This window comes from Aspergillus flavus, chromosome 2 (assembly GCF_009017415.1).
Source record: "Aspergillus flavus chromosome 2, complete sequence".
Lineage (NCBI taxonomy): Eukaryota > Fungi > Ascomycota > Eurotiomycetes > Eurotiales > Aspergillaceae > Aspergillus > Aspergillus flavus.
In genome coordinates, this window is record NC_092409.1 from 594,233 (window position 1) to 619,381 (window position 25,149).

At 48.7% G+C, this 25,149-nt stretch overlaps 14 protein-coding genes across 14 annotated transcripts; 8 read left to right on the forward strand and 6 right to left on the reverse strand.

The window, feature by feature from the left end:
* Positions 1–521: 521 nt before the first annotated feature.
* Positions 522–855, forward strand: F9C07_9601 (putative oxidoreductase; the record flags this gene model as incomplete). Its single annotated transcript, XM_041285070.2, has 2 exons — positions 522–686; positions 742–855. The coding sequence occupies 2 exons, from the start codon at positions 522–524 to the stop codon at positions 853–855; spliced, it is 279 nt and encodes a 92-aa protein (XP_041142046.2).
* A 654-nt stretch (positions 856–1,509) lies between these two features.
* On the forward strand, positions 1,510–2,239 carry F9C07_2197654 (uncharacterized protein; the record flags this gene model as incomplete). Its single annotated transcript, XM_071509414.1, has 3 exons — positions 1,510–1,836; positions 1,893–1,942; positions 1,963–2,239. The coding sequence occupies 3 exons, from the start codon at positions 1,510–1,512 to the stop codon at positions 2,237–2,239; spliced, it is 654 nt and encodes a 217-aa protein (XP_071363511.1).
* A 680-nt stretch (positions 2,240–2,919) lies between these two features.
* On the reverse strand, positions 2,920–3,630 carry F9C07_2197655 (uncharacterized protein; the record flags this gene model as incomplete). Its single annotated transcript, XM_071509415.1, has 4 exons — positions 2,920–3,016; positions 3,079–3,368; positions 3,406–3,446; positions 3,615–3,630. The coding sequence occupies 4 exons, from the start codon at positions 3,628–3,630 to the stop codon at positions 2,920–2,922; spliced, it is 444 nt and encodes a 147-aa protein (XP_071363512.1).
* Positions 3,631–3,659: 29 nt separating this feature from the next.
* On the reverse strand, positions 3,660–4,677 carry F9C07_1181159 (uncharacterized protein). The gene is made up of 2 exons (XM_071507696.1): positions 4,461–4,677; positions 3,660–4,408 (listed from the first exon to the last, which is right to left on the reverse strand). Exon 2 carries the CDS (start codon positions 4,381–4,383, stop codon positions 3,889–3,891), a length of 495 nt encoding a protein of 164 aa, XP_071363513.1. The 5' UTR covers positions 4,384–4,408; positions 4,461–4,677; the 3' UTR covers positions 3,660–3,888.
* A 1,329-nt stretch (positions 4,678–6,006) lies between these two features.
* Positions 6,007–6,991, forward strand: F9C07_1181128 (uncharacterized protein). The gene is made up of 3 exons (XM_071507695.1): positions 6,007–6,361; positions 6,428–6,653; positions 6,709–6,991. Exons 1-3 carry the CDS (start codon positions 6,093–6,095, stop codon positions 6,937–6,939), a joined length of 726 nt encoding a protein of 241 aa, XP_071363514.1. The 5' UTR covers positions 6,007–6,092; the 3' UTR covers positions 6,940–6,991.
* A 51-nt stretch (positions 6,992–7,042) lies between these two features.
* F9C07_2217187 (uncharacterized protein) lies at positions 7,043–8,221 on the reverse strand (the record flags this gene model as incomplete). The annotated part of the gene is made up of 2 exons (XM_071509684.1): positions 7,043–7,290; positions 7,432–8,221. The coding sequence occupies 2 exons, from the start codon at positions 8,219–8,221 to the stop codon at positions 7,043–7,045; spliced, it is 1,038 nt and encodes a 345-aa protein (XP_071363515.1).
* Positions 8,222–8,814: 593 nt separating this feature from the next.
* On the forward strand, positions 8,815–10,542 carry F9C07_2276823 (beta-lactamase-like protein). The gene is made up of 4 exons (XM_041290451.2): positions 8,815–9,175; positions 9,223–9,370; positions 9,432–9,785; positions 9,854–10,542. The coding sequence occupies exons 1-4, from the start codon at positions 8,960–8,962 to the stop codon at positions 10,141–10,143; spliced, it is 1,008 nt and encodes a 335-aa protein (XP_041142050.1). The 5' UTR covers positions 8,815–8,959; the 3' UTR covers positions 10,144–10,542.
* A 121-nt stretch (positions 10,543–10,663) lies between these two features.
* On the forward strand, positions 10,664–11,584 carry F9C07_2237739 (uncharacterized protein; the record flags this gene model as incomplete). Its single annotated transcript, XM_041285075.1, has 1 exon — positions 10,664–11,584. One exon carries the CDS (start codon positions 10,664–10,666, stop codon positions 11,582–11,584), a length of 921 nt encoding a protein of 306 aa, XP_041142051.1.
* A 54-nt stretch (positions 11,585–11,638) lies between these two features.
* On the forward strand, positions 11,639–13,435 carry F9C07_2276824 (LEA domain protein). Its single transcript, XM_041290452.2, has 4 exons — positions 11,639–12,273; positions 12,325–12,749; positions 12,807–12,976; positions 13,030–13,435. The coding sequence occupies exons 1-4, from the start codon at positions 11,955–11,957 to the stop codon at positions 13,340–13,342; spliced, it is 1,227 nt and encodes a 408-aa protein (XP_041142052.1). The 5' UTR covers positions 11,639–11,954; the 3' UTR covers positions 13,343–13,435.
* A 288-nt stretch (positions 13,436–13,723) lies between these two features.
* On the reverse strand, positions 13,724–14,406 carry F9C07_9606 (uncharacterized protein; the record flags this gene model as incomplete). The annotated part of the gene is made up of 2 exons (XM_041285085.2): positions 13,724–14,058; positions 14,124–14,406. 2 exons carry the CDS (start codon positions 14,404–14,406, stop codon positions 13,724–13,726), a joined length of 618 nt encoding a protein of 205 aa, XP_041142053.2.
* Positions 14,407–16,294: 1,888 nt separating this feature from the next.
* On the reverse strand, positions 16,295–18,560 carry F9C07_2251678 (uncharacterized protein; the record flags this gene model as incomplete). The annotated part of the gene is made up of 6 exons (XM_071510077.1): positions 16,295–17,092; positions 17,155–17,690; positions 17,745–17,860; positions 17,939–18,180; positions 18,234–18,327; positions 18,388–18,560. The coding sequence occupies 6 exons, from the start codon at positions 18,558–18,560 to the stop codon at positions 16,856–16,858; spliced, it is 1,398 nt and encodes a 465-aa protein (XP_071363516.1). The 3' UTR covers positions 16,295–16,855.
* Positions 18,561–19,175: 615 nt separating this feature from the next.
* Positions 19,176–19,981, forward strand: F9C07_1181270 (uncharacterized protein). Its single transcript, XM_071507697.1, has 2 exons — positions 19,176–19,593; positions 19,651–19,981. Exons 1-2 carry the CDS (start codon positions 19,294–19,296, stop codon positions 19,840–19,842), a joined length of 492 nt encoding a protein of 163 aa, XP_071363517.1. The 5' UTR covers positions 19,176–19,293; the 3' UTR covers positions 19,843–19,981.
* Positions 19,598–21,263, forward strand: F9C07_2276828 (major facilitator superfamily domain-containing protein). Its single transcript, XM_071510208.1, has 2 exons — positions 19,598–20,394; positions 20,447–21,263. Exons 1-2 carry the CDS (start codon positions 19,903–19,905, stop codon positions 21,137–21,139), a joined length of 1,185 nt encoding a protein of 394 aa, XP_071363518.1. The 5' UTR covers positions 19,598–19,902; the 3' UTR covers positions 21,140–21,263.
* A 2,273-nt stretch (positions 21,264–23,536) lies between these two features.
* F9C07_9610 (uncharacterized protein) lies at positions 23,537–25,087 on the reverse strand (the record flags this gene model as incomplete). Its single annotated transcript, XM_071511922.1, has 5 exons — positions 23,537–23,779; positions 23,844–24,013; positions 24,064–24,396; positions 24,456–24,635; positions 24,715–25,087. The coding sequence occupies 5 exons, from the start codon at positions 25,085–25,087 to the stop codon at positions 23,537–23,539; spliced, it is 1,299 nt and encodes a 432-aa protein (XP_071363519.1).
* Between the last annotated feature and the right edge of the window lie 62 nt (positions 25,088–25,149).

The window sequence follows — 25,149 nt, forward strand, 5'->3', positions numbered from 1 at the left end:
AACTTGTCTTTGAGTCCTCGGAGTAGTTCGTCAGGTACCGCAGTGAATGATCAGACATTGGACTGCAGAACTTCCAATTGCAAGGTCTACCAGGTTAATTGGCCCAGGCACGATGACTGGGACCTTATGACGGTTATCTCCCAATGCTTAATATATTACTTGATCAAGCTGATATCAATATCAATGCCAAAGATGTGGAAGGGAAAACTCCTATCTGGTGGGCAATCAATAATGGGCATTCCGCAGTCGTTAGTCGGCTCCTAGCGCAAAGCGGTCTGGAACTGGACGGTACCATTAGAGGTCAGTCATTAAAGTATTATTATACTATGCAATCTATACCGAAGCCTATACTCGGCCTAAAAAGGTGATGAAGACCTTTCGGGCCTTGTCGCAGTAGTGGCCGGGGGCGCACTCGGCATCGGACCAGTCTGCAACGTCTGAGCTGGTATATTATAGGTGCTTATTGACTACAAAGGTACGAGGTTTCGGGTGCATTTGTGCTTAACGGTGCCCGGGTCATCATGATTTACCGCAAAGAACACCAAGGCCAAGCAGCACTCGACAAGATCAAGGAGGAAGCAGGTAAAGACGCAAAGGTGGAGTGGGTTCCGTGCGACATGGGGAGTTTGTCCCAGGTCAGGGAAACCGCCTCCCACCTCGTTCGTAAGGAAGAGCGGCTTGACCCGGTGAGTGCATTGCCCTATTAGAAAGGTACAGGCTCGTGATGCTGACTTCCTATAGCTTATTCTATCCTCCAGTATCAACACAAACCAATACAGTAAGACATCTGATGGAATCGACCGCCATTTCCAAGTAAACTGGGTGGGCCAATTCGACCTGTGCAATCTGTTGTAACCACTGCTACGCAAAACTTCCAAGATGCCCCGACACACCTGCACCTCGAATTGTGTTCGAATCTTCCAGCCCGTACTGTCCGATGTTCGATTCCAGTCGATCGAGGAGATCAATAACACACACCTTGGGCCGCTGGAGCTTTACGGATGACCACAGACTGTATAACAGCGTTCCCAGTGACTCAACTTATATTCAACCTAGTGTTTAGTATTTGTACATCATAGAACTGACTGCAGGGCAGGGCTCCCAGTAATTCTATCTACCAGTAGCTAATGCACAGGGCAGGAACTAAGAGTTTGGTAAAACTAGTCGAGGCGTTAGTGGGAGCACCGATGCCTGTGAAATCGTCAGCGATAGTTAAGCCACCATATGACTTTGGACGGCCTGCTGTTTCAGATCAACCAGGCACGAGATCGGTACGTTATAATGACGAGGATTATGCTCCCCAATGATGCTTATTGATGGATCATAGTTGGTCATCGTGCTTCGACAAGAAATCTAGATTTAGTTAGTCCGTTGTTCCAACGCGTGTCACAATGAACCCTAGGTAAGGACCCTCGATAGCTACCCGCAGATGTTGGCGTACTCCAGGGCATTTATTTGTAGCGGTCGCTCCTAGATCAATGGGAGCTTCCACGCTCGCGCAAGTTCAAAATGGTATATCGCCCCCTTGGTTTCACTCGCCCTCTCAAGCAACTGGACGCTTCTCAAATCACACGACGACTGATATCCAATTCACGCATCGCCATGGCGGCTCGCATCGTTGACACTATCAAAACGGATCATCGAGAGATCGTGGACTACTACAGCAAAGTTCTCAATTCCACCTCGAATAAGGAGAAGGTGCAGTGGCAGAACCAGTTCACCTGGGAATTAGCCCGCCACTCTATCGCCGAGGAGCTAGTGGTTTACCCCCAGCTGGAGAAAAAGCTCGCTGATGGTCGGGCTATGGCAGAGAAAGACCGTAATGAGCATCAGACGGTAATAAACCCTGCAGTCCCGTCTTACAGATATAGTTCGCTAACCATTCAATGTAGGTCAAAGAGCAGCTGAAGGAATTCCAGAACATGAAGCCATCTGATCCCGAGTTTGAACAAACCATCAAAGCCTTGATGCAAAGGATCTTTACCAACACATCAAGGAAGAGGGGAGTCAGGATCTTTCTAAACTGGAAGACGCCATAACCGAGGAGGAAAGCAAGCACCTGACCAAGTCGTTTGGCAGAACGAAGATGTTTGTTCCATCACGCTCCCACCCCAGCGCTCCTGACAAGCCTCCCTTCGAGACTGGAGTTGGACTTATGACTGCCCCAATCCACCAGCTGGCTGATCTCTTCCGCAAAGGGCCTCACACCTCTGGCATGCCCAATCCATCGACGAAGTAGCCTACTAGACACTCTTCGCGCGGCCAGACTGTTATGTATATGGCGCCAATGGGGTTTTATTTCTTTCCACTGTCACTGGGATTCGTTGCTTGATTTATGGCGCCCAAAGTTCCCTTTTCTTGGTCACGTCAAAATGCGGGAGTCTGAATTACCGCGTATAATGCCACTTGATCTGGACGGTTGCAAGGACTTGAAGTCATCTTAAACTATCGAAAATGACGGCCATATTTATGATCAATCTTGACCGCTAAAATAAACCCTGTATCCTGCAGCTTGAACATCGGAAAGGGCGTATGTCATATCTTGGTTTTTCCTCGCTCGCATTATTCCGGGCGCCTTCAGCATCGCCTGAAGCTGATGTACCACCAGTTTACAGGGTTCCTCAGCGCCAAATCGATTCTCGCGATCAGTCTGGAAGACCTTTTCATTCCATGTACATCTAACTACACCATTACGCCTTGCTACAGCTTGACAGAGCGCGCCTCGCCCTGCCTACTAGGAAGCTCTGCTCGTTCGCTCTGAGTCTCCTTCGTGCAATTGTCCTCAGAACCTAAGATTTCGCCCCACGACTCTGCTTGTGAAATATTCACTCTCGCCGTATGTTCCAGTCATGCTAGAAGTTGGGTTCCAAGCATGTGCATTTAGTATGGCTGCACACGCGGAACCCTGCCAGCAGTTTATCACCCCTGTAGCCATCTATCCGCAAAGTAACCGGTCACAAACGCGAGAACCGCCATATGAAGAATGTCGATAATCTGCTCGTTGACTGGCCACGTCCTACGGCCCGTCAGTGTCGGCACCAGGCACACTTTTGCGTGCATATGGTCGTGTGAACTCACCATGGAAGCGCGCCGACACCCGTCGCATTCTCCAGTGTCTGGTCGATCATCAGCCGTACCGATATGAACATAAAATCTGAAAAAGGCCCACGAATCCCGTTTGCGCTCATGGGGGCTCTGACTATAGCTGCAGCTGCTCCCTGGCCATAGTGCATTGCCATGTTCAGTCCGAAGCGCTCAGAATCGGGCCTTGTAGGCAGCGAAAGCAGGCGTTCCAACGTATGCCCCGGGACATATGAACTCGGTCTGCCAGTGAAATATTGCTCAATCTTCTCTCCAACCGTTGAGAACTGAGTAAGACGATTAAAGGATGCTTTACGCAGCAACACCGAGCAGCCCTGCCCCGCAGCCATAGATGATGCAGCTACCTAGCGAAACTAGCCGCGATGGCTATTCGGGAACGGTTATGCGACGAGACATACTATGCATGTGGATAGATGTCTAAGGGAATGATCACACAGTGACGGAAATTTTGCTTTTAGTCGCATGCAGCGAACAAATTCTATATATCAGCGGATGTTGTCACGACGACGTACGGACAAGGTCAACCATTGAGTCACAGATAGCAAGTTTAGTGAGAAATGAAAAACTTTTCGTTCACAAAACCCCCACCCCTGGCCGACTGATCACCGTTTCCGCTTTTTATGACTATGCTTCGGATGGAGATCCTGCGCGTACACCTTGAAGAAATGCGAGGCTCACTCGCTGCCTGATATAAACACCAGATTGAGATTTTGTATTTTCGAACTCTAGTTCAGGCGAAAGCCGGGAGGACCGGTCGTCCAATTTCGTATTGAGTGAAACGGTCATCTAACGGACATTCCACGGCACTTTTGAACATGCAGGAGCATATAGTGATTCGATTGACTGCCTCATCAGAAGGGTCAGCTGGACAAAAGAAAGACAATAACGCGAAGTATCAAGTATGGGGCCACAGCTCCCTTCTGGGCTTGTCTGCAGGCCATCATGTACAATTATCGACGTTCCAGATACCTCGGGATTCTGTCCATGCTGTTGGTGCTGGACCAGCGATGGATGCGGACCGATTAATTGACTGGAATCTCTATACTCTCTGATCAATGCTGGGCCACTTACTTCCCACATTGCGTTGTCCCCAAAGGGCAATGGTAGAGGAGTAGTAATGAAATCGGTGTTCACACTAGGGCCGCGGCCGGTCTTTAGACAGAGGGTGATATCTAATGTGTATAGAGACCACCAAACCCAACAGAGATTCTTCCTGGAGGTGAGTGAAACGTCGGGACTTTCGTTTCGAAGATGTATCCCCGTTGTGATAGCGGACCGCATGGACAAACCGCAGAACCTCCACGACCTAACCATAGTAAATTTAGCACAGTGCAGAGCTGAACAGGAGCATATCATACCTGTTAACTTGGCCAATCGACAGCAGATAAAATGACGTCAGACTCTCAACTTGCACTTGCTGAAGGTCATTTATGGAGTGTGCAAAAGACCAACAATGTGGATCCTCGCGGTTCTTTGGTTTTAGGGACAACAAGAATCAGAATAAGGTGAGATCCGAGGGGCTCGGCATATCACATGCGAGTGATGTGATTATTCCGAATCATCCAGCCGAGACCAATTTACCCTGTTTCAACCTTTTTGGAAAGGCAATATACTTCCAGACCTTACCTGCAGCTAATGCCCAAATGCCCTCCAAATCATCGGCTGGTGCCGGGCTCCAACGGGCAAAGGCTTGAAATGAGGGCTATCCAGGCAACACTGTGGACTATTAGCTCGTGCGGACGTCCTATTGTGAGCCATCACTGCGCGCAACATGCATGCTGGAAGGAAACTACTATTCATAGTGACAGAGCTCAGCGATGCGAATCGGAGATTTGACTGTCAGCTGCGTTGAATACTGCTACCACGCCGACAAAGGTGTTTTGAATGCAGTCCGAGCCGCCACTGTTGTTCCCCAGCTGATCTACTTCCTATGCCATCAGACTCTCACCACCCTCGATACTAGGGATGCATTCGGCACTTCGGCAAAAACTTTGGTGAACGGTTTGTACAAGGCGGCAGGCACATAAGTAACCGGAAAAGGTACCCGGACAACGGTTGGGCCGGCTACATGCAACAGACCAGAGGCAGCGCCCTGGTGCTCACTGCAGCGGCAGTGTCCAATGCCACACTTAGGAAGGCATATACCCGCGATGAGAATTGACTTTGACGGTATACATGGTTCATCGGAGCATTGTTTCTTTTTGCCCGTATACTTTCCTGCCCGGCTTGGTAGTTTCCTTACGGGTCACGACCCGATAACTCATCACCATGCGGAATAAAGCAACCTTCCCCGATAATTTAACAGCTTTGGCCTCGAACTCGAGACTAACTTCCCTGAAAAGAAAGGAGCTCATGACGTCGGCTCAGATATGCGCCTTGTATACGGATGAAACCAGCCCCACGTGCCGCGTGGCTGCAATTAGCTCTCAATCATCCCGTTGGTTGTTATAAAAGCCAGAGTTTTCTGATCTTTACCCAGTCTTACCGGGGCTCACGGTTCACTCTTCCGCTAGAGAGGCAGTTAGTCTATGTCAGGTGTCAGATTTCAAGCGATCGCATTAGAGCCTTTAGAAATTATGTTTGTTTCCCGTGAAGTCTGTTATACTGGTATGTTATACTCCTCCCTCTCGTAGGTGCATATATTGCCCCCCACTTTTTGTAATGGCCCTAGAAACGGGTTAAACGGATGGCACTCGCAGGTGTTGTTCTGAGTCAGCTGAATCCACTCCACCTTCGGTCTCGGTTTCGGGTTCGGTACTGAATAGGGAAATAATCGACATCCGTGTTGTGGACGAACCGAGCCCCTTGAGGGACTAGGTAGGTACTGGATTGCAGAACTTCAACACCTGTAGCAGCAAATATAAAAAGGTAACTCAATCATCGTGCGTAAATGAATCGTCTCGACCAAAGAGCCAGCATATATCCACGTTGACGCCACTATCCTCGCCGCGCTATACCCTGCAGCACCATACGAGTTCAAGTCCGGACATATGACAATGCCAGACGAAGGCCTTTCCGTTGCATGGATCACGTTTTATGCGATAATGATCCTTCCTAGTTTCTATTGCCTATACATTCATGGCCGACATGGTCTCTCGGGCTGGCTATACGTCGTTATACTGTGCGTTCTTCGACTAGCAGGTAATGGGATGTTACTGCGTGCGTCTTGGGAGAATAAAATAAATACGACAGCAATGGTGCTTAACGGCATCGGTCTTTCGCCACTAGTGATGGCTGCTTTGGGTCTTCTTCAGGAGGCGTATGTAGCGTCTGCTTCAGTTGAATTGATCTGTGGGGTGTTTGAAGGCTAATATGCATTGAGCAGAAATCATTCCATCAAGCGAAGTCTGCACTGGGCTCTAGGGCCACGAGGCGTTATGGGCACACATATCTTGCTTATTACCGGAGTTGCCCTAGCTGCTGCAAGCAAGAATAATTTGGCCACTTTGAAAACTGGGGTGATCATATTCTTGTTAGGTTGGACAATTTTAGCTGCGCTCACCATTCTGTCACACCGGATGGCTCAAGACAGATTGTCAGACGAAAAGAAGGTAGTTACTACTCCGAAGTGAACAGGCGTCAACGTCTCACTGATTATTGAAACAGCTTCTATTGGGCATGACCGCCGCAGTTCCCATTATAGGAGTTCGCGTGATCTACACAGTTGCGTCCGTATTCACCCACTCACGGGTGGACGGGGGTAGTCTTCCTGTAAGAGTCATCCTTGGGATGCTACCTGAATTCTTGGCCATACTCCTCTATATATCTGCTGGTATCATGACTCGGGGCCTAGCTAGCGTTCGTTGCCGAACAAGCATCAGGGGTGAACTGATGTAAGCGACTAGATTACTGTGCGCTCTTATATCACAACCAGTTGGAACCCAGTTTGGCCTCTGGGCGCGTATAGACGCTTTGGCTGTGAGATACACGGAGCATGCCTTTAGTTAACTGTGGCAAGTTCACCTATATCCATCTTTCGTCCATCCGTAACACGTAAAGGCCACGTCATCGCCCATTTCCACTTGGGAGGTAGGATATTATTGATACCACGAACCTCTTGAGCGGGAATACCTGACAGGAACCATATGTTCTGCACGCAATGCACGAGGGCAAAATGATATGCCAGTATAACTAACGCACGCGGTTTCTTTTCAGAAAGCAGCTGGATAAAACGCCCAGGTACAGCCGCTCCAAGACACATGAACCATTGGCGAAGAATGAATTCAGATCCTCCGTTTTGCACCACTTTGAGGGCGAAGTTTAACCTCAATGTGCATGTGCGGTATGCTTGTAAAGACGAAGGGTCGAGATCGCCATCCTCGCCGTGACACTCCAGGAGGAAGTCAAATAGTGCCTCGTCACTCATATTTAGTTCAATTTCGGATGGAAGCATCTTGGCAGACGCCGCCAGGAGCGGCTGTATACGTGTACCTGAATCAAGCAACCGGTAAAAGGCTTGCCGCATAAGAACTCGTATCCCGCGGGAAAGGTAGAGCCATTGCATTGGCAGCTCATACGGACGGTCTCGTTTCATAGATCGAAGGCCGAGAACATACAGAGAGATCAGGATAGAATTGAGGCAGAGAGTGTCGGAAATCGGCGCGCCATTTTCACTGACGTCGACCACCATCATTTGATGACGCTGGAGAGCTAGGTCCATGTGTGTCTGGTGGATAATGTGCAGACGGACAGACTCGCTTGGTATCAGCGTAGCTCGATGAGCTGCAGCAATCGCTAGCAGGGTGTGAAGAAGCCCGTGCTCTTCAAATGCCATCTGGGGCACTGCAATGCACCACATTTCCTTAACAGTGGGGTCCAGTGAGGAGCTCATTGTGCCTGTGGTCTCCGTCACATAGTGGTGCATGAGAAGAACATCTGTTATCTTCATGAAGCTGGATCCAATACATTGTAGCCGTTCTGAAGTATCCGGGGATGCGTGATGGGCCATGGCGCGTTTTGCTGAAGCCCAACGCCGCGGCTGAAAGGGGGGATACTCGCAGGAGACACCGTGCTGAAGGCATCTCCTACACTCCGGGTGACTCTCATCGCATTTAACCTTCCGCTTTTTACAACGGATGCATCCTTTCGATGATTTTCGGTGATTCAGTCGCGGCGGCATCAGGATTAATCCAGTTAGACATGTTCGGAAGTTGATGGGTCTGTAAGGGAGCAAAATTTTGCCCAAAGCCCAGGATGTCACCGCCTCCCTTACCTACGGCGGACTAAATCTAGCTTACGAACAAAATAAAATATTACCAAATTTACCAATACCAATGCACTAACTTTAGATATAATAACCCAGAAGATTAGGGCCCAGTCTTACACTACCATTACTACCACTACTACCATCATTACCACTATCAAAACAGCACTACCACTCGGCACTATTACTATCACTACTACCACTACTATTATTACTACTATTACTACTACTATTACTACTACTATTACCGCTACTATTATCACTATTAATTTAATAAATATTATTAATTATACATAAAATAAAACTACTATCTTAAATTTTTAATAATAAATATTCTATATAATAGTATATTTTAGAGCTTTATTAAATCTATATCTTAAAAGTGCGTGGCAGTCGTGGCTGAATGTAGAACAGTAAGATTTCGGTAAAAAATCCAATAATCTAAAGTTTGTCCCTAAGCTACATTTAGTCCGCCGTACTCCGAACCATCGGAATCCTTTTGCCTTCTACGATCGGATACCGAGCCGACTAGGTATATGCGGGTATCGTCATGACATCATGACATCTACCCCCTTGGCTTTTAATTAGAAGAACGCGCCCAAACATTTGTAGGAACATGACCATCCTACAACGAATATCAGAAGAGATCACATCATGCTGACAGAGGTTGAAGAACTCGAGATCCATGTGATCGTCAATGATGAACTTGACCCGATCTCTCCAAGCCCCAACCCTGCCGTAAAGGCAGCAAGCCGTTTCATGGGTATTCCACTGACGCCGTTGAAGTCGAACACCCAACGCGGTGGAGCGACTATGGAAATGCGCATGGATAATATATGTTGCGCAGCCCATGGAATCTCTTTGCTCCTTGTACGTTTCTGTCGTTTGAATGGGGTTTAAAGGCTTACATTTCATAGATTGCCACAAAGGGCTCCCAGAAGCACTACCTTCTTTTCGATGCTGGGCCCGAAGGGGATGTGTGGGAAAGAAACTCTCGGCGACTGAGATCCGAGATCGGCAAGATTGAGCACATAACTCTCTCGCACTATCATCGAGATCACTCCGGTATGATGGCAGGGTTAGTCCGGAACATTTTTGCGAAAGTAAAACTAAACATGTACCACAGGCGGGCTGACTACGGCAATCGAACTAATCAATCTCAACGACCCTGGCTCAAAAAAAGTAGTGGTGGACGTGCACCCAGATCGGCCTGCTTATCGAGGGGTACAAGCTGACCAGCCGATCTCTCTCGAAGCTGACCCGTCTTTCGAGGAGCTGGAAGCGGCCGGAGCCACTTTACTGAAAAGTGACCAACCCCACACTGTGTTGGACGACTTTTTCCTGGTTTCGGGTGAGATACCTCGAAAAACTAATTACGAGGATGGCATTTATGGAGGATTACGCTTCAATGACTCAACTGCCCGATGGGAGGAAGACACCTTGATTATGGAAGAGCGATATGTGATGTGTAATCTCAAAGGTACGACCACACATCCGAACAAGTGGGCGTTCCCAGGACTGGCCTAACGTTTGTTTTTCGTGTTTCAGGTAAGGGTCTTGTTGTTTTTACCGGTTGTGGTCACGCAGGCATCGTAAATACTTGTCGAGATGCAGCCCGCTTGGGAAACGGCAACCCCCTCTACTGCGTAGTGGGTGGCTATCATCTCGCGGACGCGGACGATGCTAAACTTAACGCGACGATGGACGATTTGAAGAAGTTGGATCCCAAGGTACTACTAGCTGGTCATTGCACGGGCTGGAGATTCAAGTGTCACATTGCGAAGGACATGCCCAATTGCCTGGTCCCATGCTTCTCAGGCAGCAAGTATACTCTCTGATGTAGTTTGCTATAAGTGAATCTGAACGCAAAATTGCTCGAGGTCGGCTTGTAGTATTTTCACTGCGGAGTGCAAAGTTGGTATCGTCGGGAGCGTGTCTCCTCCGGCTAATTGGGATGTACCCAGTTCTGTCTCTGGATAACGTATCCTCCGAAACGAAAGCTACTCACTTCATTGGACCATAAGTGGCGGAGGTAAAGGCTCTGGCTCCGTTAGGCTATCCTGATATGCTCGGATCTCCGGAGAACCGGAGCTATTGTTCGGTGGGAAGTGGAGCAAGACCCCAAGAATCAATGCACTGTACGGCCGAGGTTCCGTCAGCCATTGATAGCAACAAAGTAGAAGAGGGGAAGAAGACATACACGCCGAACCCAGCGAGAGCTCCTTATAATCCGAAGCGTGCATTCTTGTCGACCCCTTCTGTACTGTGGAAAACGTTCTGTTTCCATTAGGACGAACCGCGGATTCCACTTTCTTATTGCCATCACACCCGCTTTCCTTTTCTGTTTACTACTTCAGGATGGTCAATCCTGAGTTCCGGTCCATTGTGCTAGTTGGGGCGACAGGGACTCTAGGGTCTCACATACTACAAGCACTTCTTGATACCACGGCCCACCATATCTCCGTCATAATCAGACCGGGGAATGGCAGAGTCTTCGACGACAGAGTGTCTGTGAATCGAGTCGATCTGGATGATGAGACGTCTCTTGCTCGTTGCCTTGTCGGTCAAGATGTCCTCATCATAACCCTAAGTCCAGAGAGCTACGCGAAGCAGACTTCACTGATCCGGGCGGCGGCGGCTGCCCGAGTGCAGTACATCGTCCCGACTGAGTTTGGCTCGGATCCAACACATGAGAGATTGAACCGGGAAATAGGTTTGGCAGAGATGCAGAAGCCATTCCGTGCTTTGATTGAAGAGCTTGGAGTTAGTTCATGGATTGGCGTTGTGAACGGCCTCTTCTTCGATTTCAATGTGCGCAACGGTTTCTGGGGTCTTGACATCCGGAACCGCAAAGTTACATTCTACGATGATGGCCAGGTCAAAATCAATACATCGACCCTTTCCTGGATAGCCATCAGCCTTGCACGCTTCTTCAGTATGCCGGATGAATTCATCCGACAGCATCAGAATGACTGGATCTATTTCAGTTCCTTCCTGGTCAGCCAGCGCGACGTTTTTGAGAGCGCGAAACGGATGACGGGGACCACAGAAGCCGATTGGGAAGTAGTTTGCGTGAATTCTAAGGTGGCAGCTCTAGAGGCTAAGAACTGCATGGAGGATGGAGATCATATGGCTGTATTCAGCCTTCTCTTCGCGTTAACTTTTCAAGAAGGGTTTGGGTCGGACTTTTCTGACCGGGTGATAGACTACGCGGCGATGGGACTGAGCCCCCCAACCTTGGATACCGCTGTTAAGGGGCTAGTGGACAACTGTATCTAGGATAATATACCAAAACCTTTTGTGTAATTGATACACATGTGATGTTCAGATGCGTCAAGACCTTTTCCGAATTGGTGCCGAGAACAACTTCCACGTACGTAGTTCGGCCAAGAACAAAAGGACGTAATTGGCCTTCATGTCTCTCCGATGTAGCGTGGGATGCCGGATCTAACGCCCCCACATTGATAACGGAAGCCTAGCCGACAAAACAAGGAGAGGGGAAATGGAGTTCCCATCGGGGGCGGGGAAAGACGGTCATCGGGTCCTCCTGCAGATGTACTTAAACGCCACAGATGACCCCTATTCGCAACAACTATTGTGTATTCTTTGTGCATGAGTCGTTATTCTTTATCACTGTTACCAAGCAACCATGGACCAAAGAGGCGCTGACGCTCTCAACTCGTCTGGTGGGCGCACCCTGGACCCCGGGTCAGCATGTTTCCTATTTCCGCCCCTCACGCGCAGAGGCATTGGTCCCGGCATGGTCATTGTATTACCTGATGACCATTCAAGCCAACCAACTCGAGGTAATGAGGCCCCTGCGCCTGCATTCAAGTGGGCTGAGGAGGGCTACACCGTTATTGAAATACTGGAGTCTGCACTCAAGCGGGAGAACGTGCTGCGTCTAGCAGTTGAGGCATTGGTACGCCATGACAAGTGCACTCCCAATGACATGATCGGCCTCGTGGGTGAGAATCTCCCTTCCGCTAGTTACAATAACGGCTGATGTAGGATTATAGCATACGGCTCCGAACTATGGGGAAAGCTATGCTGTCTCCCTGGCTTGGACAAGATTACAGCAGCAGTGATTTATGCAGCGGCAGGAGATGCTGTTCAGTTGCCCTCAATGAACATTCCCATAGTGCAGCATCTTTGTGGACGAGTGAGCTCACCATTACAAAGGACAACCGGCACTATGCAATACGACTATCCCGACACCAGCACCCAGTTTTTTGCCCTTCCTAGTTCGGCTGCGTTCGATTATGCCACTGAAGGGGTCTCTCACACACGAAACTTGACCTTCCTAAAGAAGCATATGAACGGCCCTTTCTTCGACCTGGAGGCTATCTGGGAAGAACATACCTACTTTGAATTTGACAATCGATCTGTTGAGCAAACGATGGACACGATGGTGCAGGAGCCTTACGTGAATCATATCCCAACGGTAAGTGCCACATAACATGGTGTCGATTTCTTCGGCCTCAAGACTAACAACTCGAAGATGACTGGAGGAATCGGCCGCACCCAACTCACCAAATTCTATCGTGATCATTTCATTTTCAAGAATCCGCGCGATACCAAGAATATACTTATAAGTCGGACTATCGGCATCGACCGTGTAGTAGATGAGTTTATCATGACTCTAACACATGATTCGGAGATCGATTGGCTGTAAGTCTTCATACATATTCCGGATAGCGGTGCTCATACACTTACACTTGCAGGATTCCTGGCATACCTCCAACCGGCTGTAAGCTGGAGATTCCATTCATGGCGGTAGTCAATATCCGAGGAGACCGCCTTTACCACGAGCATATCACCTGGGATCAGGCCACCGTGCTAAGGCAGCTAGGTTTGATGCCGGAATATCTGCCTTACCCGTATCAACTTCCGGAAGGGAAAAGTCCAGTCTGTGGGAGAAGCCTTGAAGTCAAAGCTCCGGTGGCAGGCGCCGAAACGGCAGCTAAAATGCGTGATAAGAATTCTGTCCCATCGAACCGGTTGTTCCAGGGGGGTATTCGAGAAGCCAGACACTGACAATTCACGTTCGACTATGCATTTATGTGCGAGCTAGTTTAGTGAAGAGACGTGACGTTTCCCATACAAATCCAGTTCACCAGTATATTTTCGAGTGCATTCCGTGATAGTACTCCCATAGTAGCCTGCTGCGTCGTACAAGGTCCGCACACTGCTCCCGTAGTCTAAGGCATGGCACAGGTTTCAGTGGATGGGAGGTTTTTAATACAACCAGAGAAGCCAAACCGTCAGGACAAGGGATAATAATTATTACGATCATTAAACAAGAACGATCGGCTACCTATGTCAGAACTATACTTCACAGCAATTGGATTAAATACACTATTTCAAGACATATTGCACGCCCGAGGCCAAAAGAGCCTTTGCATACTGCTCGTGCATCTACACGAGCGGCTTGGACATGGGAAGCTTGCTCGTGACTCCGGAACCTTGGAAGAAGAGTGACTTGAACCCAAATTCTGCCACATTTTTTTCTCGATCTATACAAGCTGTGAGCTCGATCAGACCGTCTAGAGGACGTAGACTCCGATAAGACGTTCTGTCTCCGCCACGGATGAGAATATATCCATCTGACCTATCGAGCACTTCAAAGTTGCCAGCGATATCGGTGCCTACCCTGTAATCGGATTCCAGGAGCTCAGTAGGGGACCAGATCTGGCCTCCACTCGCGCCCCTACGATCAAATAAGGTGTGGAGGGACCTCTGGAGGGCAAACCCTGATATGGTAAGCATTTGGTGTTATTATTCAGGGGCGATGTAACACCACGCTCCGGCCTCTTACCATTTCCAGCCCATACTCCGCCACAGAACCTTTCAAGAAGCTTTCGGCGATCGTCGAGAAGTTTGGGATTTATTTGATCCAGCGGAACACTTTTGACGTGCCAGTCATGAATTGCGGGGTTTCCGTTGGGGTTGAATTCTGCGAAGTATTTCGAATGGAATATTCGGTCTGCAGAGGCTAACGGGATGAGTTGAATGTCACGCGTCATGTAAAGGAACCAAATTCCTGCTCCGACTCCACAGGCCGCAACCGTGTTCCCCAGTGTTTTCCACCGGACAGCCATTTTTAGCATTCCCCGCGCACAGTCTTCGATAAAACAGAACGGCGTGTTTTCAAGCATATGCTCTGGTAAAGGCAAGACAGGAATCTCTGGACAGCTGGATCGAACAGATAAACATGCACTGATGGCGTTAGGGCCTTTGCCGAAGGTTAGTGGGTCCATGGGTGGAGCCGGACTTCCGTCCATCGAGTCGGAACGGAGACTACTCTGATCGGAAAACCGAAAGAAAGCGGAAGCCCAGGATCGTCGGACCCACATGCACAGATCCGGTTCGGAACAATAGCCTAATTCTCTAACCAAACTTTAGAAACGCCGGGTCCGCCGTCTCTTATGTCAGCATCCCACACCCCTTTCGGGTGTTGGCACGCTTCACACCTACGATAAATTTTCAGTCAAACGATAAAACTAAAGCTTTTCAACCAGTACTAGTTATACAACCTCGCCCTGCCAATCAACCCAGTAGGGTAGACTAGGACTTTCTCTAGTCCTCTGGCTATCTTTCTGGCCTGGTAGAATATCTCTATCTGCCTTCTGCGTTAGGATCTCGCGTTCCAATTTCCATGCCCTCTTTAGCCGTCGTAGTTCACGACGTCTCTCCTCTTCGCCCCGGAAATTAATACGGCGTTTAGCGTTGCCTGTAGGCAGTGGACCGACATTGTGGACTCTTTTCTGCGATTTCCCTTCAAATTTGGACTTCTGATGTTGACGATAAAGCTCAAAATCGCTTTGTAATTGGCCGTCATCCTCAGACATCTTTAGAGAGCTTTGAAACACCTGGACAAGGTGCCGTACAAAGCTTTTATTAAGCTCTTGCCTAGAATCAATATAATCCTGCGCCTTTGCAATAGTACGACAAAGGCGTCGTATGGTAGATGGAGGCGATAAAGAGCTGGATGGCGGCGGTGGCGCAGTAAAGATCTCAAGCTCCATTGTAGGGCTCTTACCCTTCTGTAAATGCGCTATAACCACTTCCACGTTGAATGAATAGATACCTCGCTTTCTAAAGGTATCTGGAATAGTACGTGATTCAAAGGTTTTCTTGCGTACATCTGGGATCTCCTTCTAAAAAGTTGCTTCATCGTCGGTTTCTTGAGATAGTAGTGTGTATACACCTGAAATAGCTGTCTATCAAGCGGTTGAATAAGATGAGCTGTATGAGGAAGGAAGCAGAAAGGAGTAATATAATTCAAGCCACAGAATTTTGAAGGAATTCGTACGTCAGATGAGATCCGTGGCTGTCAAAAAGGAGCAATCGGGTTTCGTTCTGCCGCATTAAACAACCTCTTGTACGCCAACCAAAGAGATAAATTCAATCCAGACTAATACGATTGGTAGAATAGCCTGAGGAGATAGGGCTACGCCGTAATCATTTGGGATATTATCTGATTAATACCATAGTTCCATATGGACGACATCTTTGAAGATATAGTAGGGTGGTAGAACTGAACCATGCGCAGAAATGCATCTATAGAAACTAGTTCTCCTATGTCTTTAGCAGTGCGACCTCTTTTCGTTTGATTAGGTCGGGTTACTACCACTTGTTGGGCCTTTCCTTGGCTCAATTGAAAGCCTGTTTCGTCAAAATTGTGGATATTCCGCGGCGGAATCTGCGAGAGAAAACTCTCGAGAACATCGTACCAATGCGGAAATTCACCAATCTTCCGCATTTAGTCGATTCCTTTCCTTAGACTTCTGGTGGACCAATTCGAGTTTCGTCTGGTAGACGTTTTATTAAGCGATAGACCCAGGCATTACCAACTATACGCGTTGTAATATGAGACTAATCTGCATTCCGCTGAGAATCTGATATGCAGCATGTTCATTCATCACAGGAGTAGCCGGAGAATAAAGAGAATCAAGCTTTTGAATCCAACGAATTAGCGCTTCTTCTTCTTGAAAGCCACCAAGCGCTGCGATTGCGGTGGAACGTGAGGAAAGGTCTGCGCGGCCATGGAAGCGGGCTCGAAGGAGTTGGCAGGGGACGTTAAACTGACGTGCCAACGGGCTTAAATTTGGTTTTTGTGCGTGTCAACCGGTTTCGCAGGCTTCAGAGATACGCTTCTCAATATCAGAATTAGGATTCATCTTGGCGGTGATGTCTGGGAGGTCAAATAATTTATCGTTTGACTGAGAATGATCGTGTGTGAAGAGGAACAACGCCCCGGGAGGGGGGGTGCTGACACAAGAGAGGGCTATAGTTAACTAAGTCAATCGTCAAACAAATGGAGTAGTACAAAGAATAATGGCTCCAAGAAAAAGCAATAATATGGCTGACCATCCACCGTGAGGTTGTAATTAGACGAAGTGTATCAACCATCTATTTGTTTACGGGCTTGCAAGTCTAGACAGAGGCCTAGACGAACGCCGATCTAGACATCCTGTGCTGTTCTATAAACAATTCCGCCTGTTTGCAATCGCTCAGATAGCCATGTCATCGGTTGCCAAATATCGATCATAAAACAAATAGGTGTTTCTCTCGAACCCTTGCTCCGTACGTGAAAAACACAAGTGGAAGCGGAAGCATGGCGATAGCTATAAAGGCCAATACCGTGTTACCCCATCCTAAGCCAAGGGCGCTGTACATTGAGGGCCCAGATAGAGGTAGCACCGCTCCCAGCAGTGACTGAAGGACCGTCGAAGCAGCCGCTGCAGACACTGCAGGTGTCGTAAAGGCATCCACAAGATAGCCCTGGATAGCGACCTATGCCATTGACCCTCGTTAGTCCATCCAGACTGTGGTGATCATGGAACAAAGCTTACAAATGAAGCCACGACCCCAATGCCAATCCAACCAGTTCCGATGATAGGCATTATCCAATGTTCCTTTTTCTCTGCTGCCCAGCCATACCAAAATAAGCCGATAGGCAGACCAAGACTGAGAGGTATCATTAGAGCCAGTCGAAATTCTGGCTCCCAAGGACCTTTCGTTCCACCAGCAAGGCGCTTGGATACGACATCTGAGAAACGACCCATTGCAAGAAGTCCAATGGTGGAGCCAGCACCCAACCCGATGTAAGTCAGCCCGACAAACTTGGCTGTAAAGTTGTACTGATTTCCGTAAACTTGCGACATGGTCGTGAACAGTAGATAGAGGAAGCCATAAACCACAGCGACATATAACGACAACGCTGATATAATGGGAGAAAACACCAGCATTTGAAGAGGGCGCATGATAGATGTTGTAAAAAGGCCAGAAGGGGTTATGTCAGTATGGAGGGTGGAACGTTTATTGGAATGTCCAGTCTCGCGAATCAGGCGCTTTCCCTTGCGAGATAAGAGGATTGGGGCTCATGTTTCACGGAGGAATATAAATGAGAATCCTGCAGATACCACTCTGGAACGCAGTCTGTTACGCCGTTTCCCCTCTATCGTGGATAGGAAGGACGGTACCAGAGTCGCAATCACCCAGAAAGCCCACCGCCATGACGCGTTTTCCGTCAGGAACCCGCCACAAACACTGGGACACAATGAATCTGTTAGCTACCGCACCCCAACATATTGAGACTAGCGCAGGATATAGGGCTGTGCAACGTACGTTCCAACCACAGAGCCGACAACAGGACCGGTAGCCCACACAGCTATCGCCAGTCCACGATTCTGGGGCTCCATGATATCTGCTATGGTCCCAGCTCCGAGTGCCAAGGGTGCACTGCCAGCTGACCCAGCCAGAAAACGGAAACCTATTAAAGATGACATGCTGGGAGCAAGAGCGCAAGCTATGTTAGATAAAGTGAAGAGTATATTGCTTCCATGGTAGACCGGCAGTCGACCATAAAGCTCAGAAAGGGGCGCCACGATCAGGGTCCGAAAGCAAAGCCTAAAAGATACACAGAAACCACAAAGGATGAGAGAGGCTTGCTCGTCGAATGGAACTGCTCCATCACTTGTGTGACGCCAGGCGCAAACATGACTGATCCCAATGGACTACAGCCTACTGTCAGTTCGTATACCAGACGACCAGCGATCGATTATTCCAAGACTTACGTCAGAAAGTTGAAAATCGACACGCATGCAACATTTAGAACCTTCTTTGGTGTCCCCCAGTACAACGGATTTGCATCCTCCTCAGGGCCATCCCAGTCCAGAATGTCGTACGGCTCAGAGCCAGCCCACGGCTCATCATGAGACATTCGTCGGAGTTCGCACGCAGAAGCCATTTGGGGGGAGGCGAATCGGCCTTGGTTTGCCTGAGCTAACGTCAAGGGCGCAGGTTCGACTGAGATTGTAATAGATGTAAGTTCCCTGAGCACTTTAGCGGAGGGGAAACTGAAATTATATGAATCATGAGGAATTCCGTATTGGAATGGAAAACATGGACATGCAGCGGGCGCGACTTAACGTCTAATATTATGCCAGGGTATCTGTTCCCTGGTATTCCTCTGCCCCTGCCCCTTCCGCCGGCCGCAGGCGGTCTTCCGGAGCTGCCGTACCTCAACCTAGCATTGTTGCTTCACGAGGTACCGAGGGCATCTCTAGAAAAGATTTGTGGGAGTGGAGAAATGCAGCGGATCATTTCCGGCCGGATGTATACGCTTGTGCCGCGTTCCACAGGGCCTGCCAAAATCCGCCAGCGGATCGAAGGTTAGGCAATACCCGGTACTCTCGGCTTTCCGAAGTATTCCACACATCTTCCGACTCCCAAGAATTTCCTTGATTCCGATGTATTTTCACCGGCGATTGTCTAGCGTAACCCACTTAATTTCAAACCTAATGATTTTCATGTAAAACTTTGTTCGCCTTGAGTTTGGGTTACCCTGGGAACCAAGATGGCCTCGAACGGGCGTTACTTGGGTCCCTTTCTTTTTAAAAATGTTGTCTTGTTCCCAAGCCTACCCGGAGCCCTGACACAAACTTTCGTATTGTATAGGCCCGCTGTCGGCAATTTTGACCATGAGGGAACTGGTAAGAGACACAGCGTTTGGGAAGATCGTTCGACTCTTGAGCGGTCATCGGCTACTGCTCTACCCTGAGGAACAGGATCCATCTTTCATCCAGGAGATGGTTGCTACCGCCGCAGAAGTAGGGGTGGCACTTCCTGAACTGGTTCGCAATGAAAGCATCGTTGAGCCAAATGGGTTAGAGACTATCATGTCTCAGGCATCCTACCGGTCACGCCAAGGGTCCTGGCCCATGCCTGCCCCTCGGGACGAGAAGGCTATTATTGTAAGCTGGAGAACAGTTGATAGTGAGGTATGTAACGTACAGCGGACTGTATACCCTTTTTGCTGACGAGCTATCGCCTGGTAGAATCCACAGAACTGGAGCTTCGCCAAGAAGCTTCTCGTAAGTTCTCTGGTATGGGTATTGACCTTTGCAATATACATCGGCTCAGCCATCTATTCCCCAGGTATACCGGGGGCAGCGAAACAATTTGGAGTGAGCAATGTCGCCGCAATTTTGGGTCTCACATTGTTCGTGCTAGGTTATGGAGTCGGTTAGTTTTGGATATTCCGCTTACTGGTTGCCCCATAACTGACGTTTGGCGAACTCTCAGGTCCAATGATTTGGTCCCCTCTGTCCGAACTTCCCATGGTCGGAAGGAGTCCAGTTTACGTGCTTACGCTCTTCGCGTTCGTGGGTTTGAATTTCGCCGTCGTGTACTCGGAAAACTTTGGAATGTTCCTAGCCTTTCGATTCCTAACTGGGTTCATCGGCTCGCCAGCCCTCGCGACGGGAGGTGCATCGATGGCTGACATCTGGAGCCCCAGGGCACGCGATTATATGATTGTCATATGGGGAACATTCGCTATCGCTGCACCTGTTCTTGGGCCGATGGTGGGCGGGTTTGCATCATCCGCACAGGACTGGACGTGGACTATCTGGCAGCTTATCTGGGTATCTGGCTTCGCTGCTGTCTTGTTATTCTTCCTCTTGCCAGAGACATATGGTCCAAACATTCTCTATCGACGGGCACGACGGATACGCCACTTGAGCCAAAACTCGGACTTTTGCTCTGAGGCGGAGCTCGAGCTACGCCAAATTCCACCTACGGTATGCCATTGGCGCGACTCCCTTTCCTGGACCAGCCCTCACAAATTCTTAGGATATTCTGTTTGAAGCACTGGTTCGTCCTTTCCAATTGTGTTTCCTGGAGCCAATCGTCCTCGTCATGAACGTGTACATTTCGCTCGTTTATGGCATACTCTACATATGGTTTGAGGCCTTTCCTATCGTCTTTGAAGAGATACATGGCTTCAACCCAGGACAAAGCGGGATGTCATTCTTGGGTATCATCACCGGTACGGTCCTATTTGCCATTCCAGGATATTTCACGTGGAAGTATTTCTATCAGTCGAAGAGGATCGGGGACGATGGCTCTATTACACCGGAATACGAGCTTCCTCCAGCGTGCGTAGGGAGCATTTGCTTGCCAGTCTCCCTCTTTTGGTTTGGGTGGACTGGGAACTTTGGATCGGTTCACTGGATAGCCCCGATTGCTGCGGCGGGTCTGTTCTCCGTCGGTGGATGTCTAATCTTTAACCCAATATTTTGCTACCTGGCGCATGCATATCCAAGGTATGCAGCGTCGGTGCTCGCCGGAAACGATTTCATGCGTTCATCATTCGGAGCCGGATTTCCATTGTTCGCGGCTGCCATGTTCCACAACTTGGGGGTAGGTTGGGCATGTACATTGCTGGGTTGTTTGACCTGCCTTTTTGTACCTTTTCCTTTTGTCCTCTATTGGCGCGGAAGGCAGCTTCGGTTAAGTAGCAAGTTTGCGCGGCACGACATTTAAACCATTCTCCTGCTCAGATATCCGTCCAACTTCCGATCGCTTGGCTTCGGTATATAATACACCCACCTACCAGTCAATGAGACGTGGTAGAGCAAATAGAATAAATAGTCACGTTCTCTAAGCATCATAAGTCCTCGTATGCTTGAATATTAGAGTGGTGTTGGTATCTCTCTGCCCACCATCGGCACACATATATATCCCTTCAATTAAAGTTAGCGCCCAATGTTCTGGCCACCCTCCTGTGAGCCGAAAGTAGCACCATATGAACCTCTCATTAGCCGTCTCTAGTGAGCAGACCCACCCCACCTGCGGGGGGTTCGGTCTGCTTCACCTCAACGATAATTTTCACCTCAATGATAAAATTGAAGCTATATAATCTATCGTACAACCGCACCTTGCAAATCAAACCAAAAGATCTAATTATGTCCATCGCTTTCCATCTTACTACCTGCTTGATTAGGTAGGATTTCCATATCTGCTTGGGTGGTCGAGATATTGCGATTTTTCGATCGCTGCTTCTTCAACCGCCGAAGCTCTTGACGTCTTTCCTCTTCGCTCCGATATTGAATAATATGGCGATTATCATCTTCCACATCTAATGGACCGCTTTCTCAAAGCCTTTTTAATGATTTCCTACCGGATTGAGGCGTTCGATGTTGCATGAATATCTGAAAATCATCTCGCAATTGGCCGGCTAGTTCCTGCGTCTGCGCTGCGCTCCTAAAGACGCGATCAAGCCGTCGTATACAGCTTTGATCAAGCTTTGGATTATTATCAATATAATCCTGCGCTTTTCCAATGCTTCGACGAAGTCCTCGTATTGTAAAAGGAGGTGATATACTGCTAGATGGTGGCGGCGGAGTAGAAAAAATCCTGAGTTCAGGTGTAGGGGTTTTCGGCCCTATTACCTTTTCAGAATTGAGAGGATAGGAACCTCGCTTTTTAAAAGCGCTTCGAATTGTACGCGCTTTAAATGTATCCTTACGGATTGCGGGAATCTCTTTAAAAGGCACCTTTATCGTCTGTTTCCACACCTAGACTAGCAAGATAACTGTTCCGCTTTCGATAGTAGTGTTTATACACCTGGAATGGCTGGCCATTAAGCGGTTGAATCAGATGTGTAGTATGAGATGGAAAGCAGTATGGCTGCTTGCAGAACTCTATGGATTCGTACGTCAGATGGGAACCATGACCATCAAAAAGTAGTATCTTTCTGCTGAAGACGGGGTCTTGTATAGCGATCAAAATGATGAATCCAATCAAGGCCAATTGCATCGGTAGTATAACCTTTAGACGATAAAGTCACGGTAGTTGCCAGGAATGTCTAAATCGTACCATCGCACCATATGGAAGTTGCCTTTAAAAATGAAATAAGGCGGTAAAACAAAGCCGTCCGCTGCGATACATTCTATCGCAGAGACTAGTTCTCCCATCTCCCTTGACCATCCCTTTGACGCTCTGCCTCGCACAGCCTGATTAGGTCTGGTTGTGACGACTCTTTGGGCTTTTCCTTGACCTAATTAGAAGCCAGTTTCATCGAAATTGTAGATATTCCGAGGCGGAATTTGCGATATATAAAGCTCCAAAACATCTACCGATGTTGAATTAGCCCAAGATCCTCTGCATTCAATCCCTTTTTTTATTTTTCTTTCAGTTTCTGTTTGACTAATTTAAAGTCTTTTGGAAGGCGTTTGATAAAGCGGTAGACCCAGGCGTTCCCAACCGTACGCGTCTTATCATCTGCATTCCGACGAAGAATTTGATTCGCAGCAACCTCAATCATTGTAGGTGTAGGAGGAGAATAGAGGGAATCAAGCTGCTGAATCCAGCGTATTAGCGCTTTTTCTTACAAGTCGTCAAGCGCTTTAGTTGAGGCAGGATGTGAAGTTCGAGTTGCTCGTCCTTGAAGACGTGCCCGAAGCCGCTGGTAAACAACATTGATTGCTGGACAACGCGCTGACATTAGGCTTTCCGACGCGTTTAGCGGCTTCGCAGGCCTTAGAGATACGATTCTCAGTTCTGGAATAGGAATTCATGATGGTGGAGGTGGTAGATAGTAGGTCAAAACGACTTCAATTTTATCGTTGAGGTGAAGCAGACCAAACCCCCCGAAGGTGGGGTGGGCCTGCCTACCAGAGACGGCTACAAGGTAATGTCTCCAGGATGTATATAGCTAGCGTGGTTGAAGTGAAATAGTATGTTCTTTCTGTCTATCATTCTAGGAGAAGCACCTCAGTTCTGCCACATCTTCGAATATGTTTACACATGCAACGGTGCCGCCACATCATGCTTGCACTGCCCCTTTAAGTTTGTTGTGTGGGTCATAGCGCCGCCTCAAAGCCTGCAACGGAGCGAAGTGACGCCCCCATATCTGTATGGAGTAAGCGATTCATAAACTCATCGGAGATGGCTGGGCAATACCTTTTTGGCGTCATGGAAGTCCTCAAAGCCATTTGGTAGGTAGCAGTATTCCGCATCCTCTCCCAGAACTTTCGAAGCCGCCTTCATGGCGAGTTCCCGTGCAAGGGTTTCTTCGTAAGGCCCGGACCCGGCAGGACACCCAGTTCCAAGGAGCAGGATATGCTTTCCGCCTGCGGGCCTTGCCCAAGCACAGTTTGATGATGAACCCACTGGTTCTCGCTTAGTAGACATAAGAGTTAATTATACTCTCGTGTCATAGACAGCATCTACAGTTACCACTTACCGAACTTAGTAACTCGAAAATCAGGTAGGTGCAATCTGCCAGCGATTCGTCAAGTTGTTGGATTTCATCGGACCACCGGATAGCTCTGATAATTGTCTTCTTTGAGATTTCCGGTAGAAGCAGCGGCGCCCAGAACTGTTTCATGGAGCCCTTGACAATATGCGCTTTATCTGCACCAAGAATGAGTTCCAGCTATCACATGACGGGTCCTCAACCTCACCTTGCAGATTAGCTACACCTTCAAGGCATGTAACCTGAGTTTGGTCGATAGCTCCTGGGATATCTAGTGCCCACTGAAAGCTGGCACGTCCATGCACTTCCCCATGTGCGTCAAATGCATGGATAACCAGCATGTCCGTGTCGGTGCCAATAGACTCAAGTAGCCGTTTCTTTACGACGTACAGGAACATTGTGATCTTTGGATCGACCGGTTTGGAGACGAAGTTGGCAATTCCACCAGCTACTTCCTCGAGTTGTTCTCTGGGAATCAGAATCGGACCCGCCCAAATCGTCTGGGGGTAGGGAAACACCCGGAGCACTACTTGCACAAGCACTATATCCTATAGATCAGTATAAACGATCCGGGGATACCAAAGTGCCATGGTCATCTACCGCCAAAGCCGCCGCCGCCGCCACGGAGGGCCCACAGTAGCTGGGGTTCTCTTGACGCCCACACAACAGAACCATCATACTTGACAACTTTCGCATCCAGCATATTTTCTGGGTCAGAGATGCAGCCAAACTCGCCAGAAAGCCATGAAAACCCGCCACTGATGACGGTACCTGCTACCCCTACACAAGGGGTACGTGCGCCCACGACTTATACATGTCAGCTTGACGCTAGTCCAAGAAGGAGACGGGATAATTATACTTCCATAGTCCGGCGCCGCGTTCCGAAGTTTTTTATACACGTCCTCCCATGTCTGTCCTGCACCAAGTGTCGCTAATTCCGAATGCTTGTCGAAGTGGAAGTCATCAAAGGCTGACATATTAATAAGCACATCCTTAGCGGATGCGGACATGAAACCATGTCCGTAAATCGTAAAATCCAGGTCTGTGGTGTATAGGTAGGCGACCAACTTGCTCAACGTCTCAGTCGATGCGGGCCTGACAATGAGACGGGGATTTAGTTGCTTTTGGGATGCCCATGTTTGGGCTTTCGATAGGTAGGCTGGAGAATCCGGTGTGATTATTTCACCAGGGTGTAAAAAAGACCGTAGAGCAGATAGATGGCCTTCATTCATGCTGGGATCAGTCATAGTGCAAGCTCAATGGTCGAGTTAACTTGAAGTGCACCAAGAACGCG

Coding starts and splice junctions, on each gene's coding strand:
- F9C07_1181159 (XM_071507696.1), bottom strand. CDS start 4,383: ATGCGGTCCGCTATCACAACGGGGATACATCTTCGAAACGAAAGTCCC.
- F9C07_2276824 (XM_041290452.2), top strand. CDS start 11,955: ATGGACCAAAGAGGCGCTGACGCTCTCAACTCGTCTGGTGGGCGCACC. Junction 12,750..12,806: donor ACGTGAATCATATCCCAACG/GTAAGTGCCACA, acceptor AACAACTCGAAG/ATGACTGGAGGAATCGGCCG. Junction 12,977..13,029: donor GATTCGGAGATCGATTGGCT/GTAAGTCTTCAT, acceptor TTACACTTGCAG/GATTCCTGGCATACCTCCAA.
- F9C07_1181270 (XM_071507697.1), top strand. CDS start 19,294: ATGAGGGAACTGGTAAGAGACACAGCGTTTGGGAAGATCGTTCGACTC. Junction 19,594..19,650: donor GGAGAACAGTTGATAGTGAG/GTATGTAACGTA, acceptor ATCGCCTGGTAG/AATCCACAGAACTGGAGCTT.
- F9C07_1181128 (XM_071507695.1), top strand. CDS start 6,093: ATGACAATGCCAGACGAAGGCCTTTCCGTTGCATGGATCACGTTTTAT. Junction 6,362..6,427: donor TTGGGTCTTCTTCAGGAGGC/GTATGTAGCGTC, acceptor TGCATTGAGCAG/AAATCATTCCATCAAGCGAA. Junction 6,654..6,708: donor GATTGTCAGACGAAAAGAAG/GTAGTTACTACT, acceptor TTATTGAAACAG/CTTCTATTGGGCATGACCGC.
- F9C07_2276823 (XM_041290451.2), top strand. CDS start 8,960: ATGCTGACAGAGGTTGAAGAACTCGAGATCCATGTGATCGTCAATGAT. Junction 9,176..9,222: donor ATGGAATCTCTTTGCTCCTT/GTACGTTTCTGT, acceptor TACATTTCATAG/ATTGCCACAAAGGGCTCCCA. Junction 9,371..9,431: donor CTATCATCGAGATCACTCCG/GTATGATGGCAG, acceptor CATGTACCACAG/GCGGGCTGACTACGGCAATC.
- F9C07_2276828 (XM_071510208.1), top strand. CDS start 19,903: ATGATTTGGTCCCCTCTGTCCGAACTTCCCATGGTCGGAAGGAGTCCA. Junction 20,395..20,446: donor TACGCCAAATTCCACCTACG/GTATGCCATTGG, acceptor ACAAATTCTTAG/GATATTCTGTTTGAAGCACT.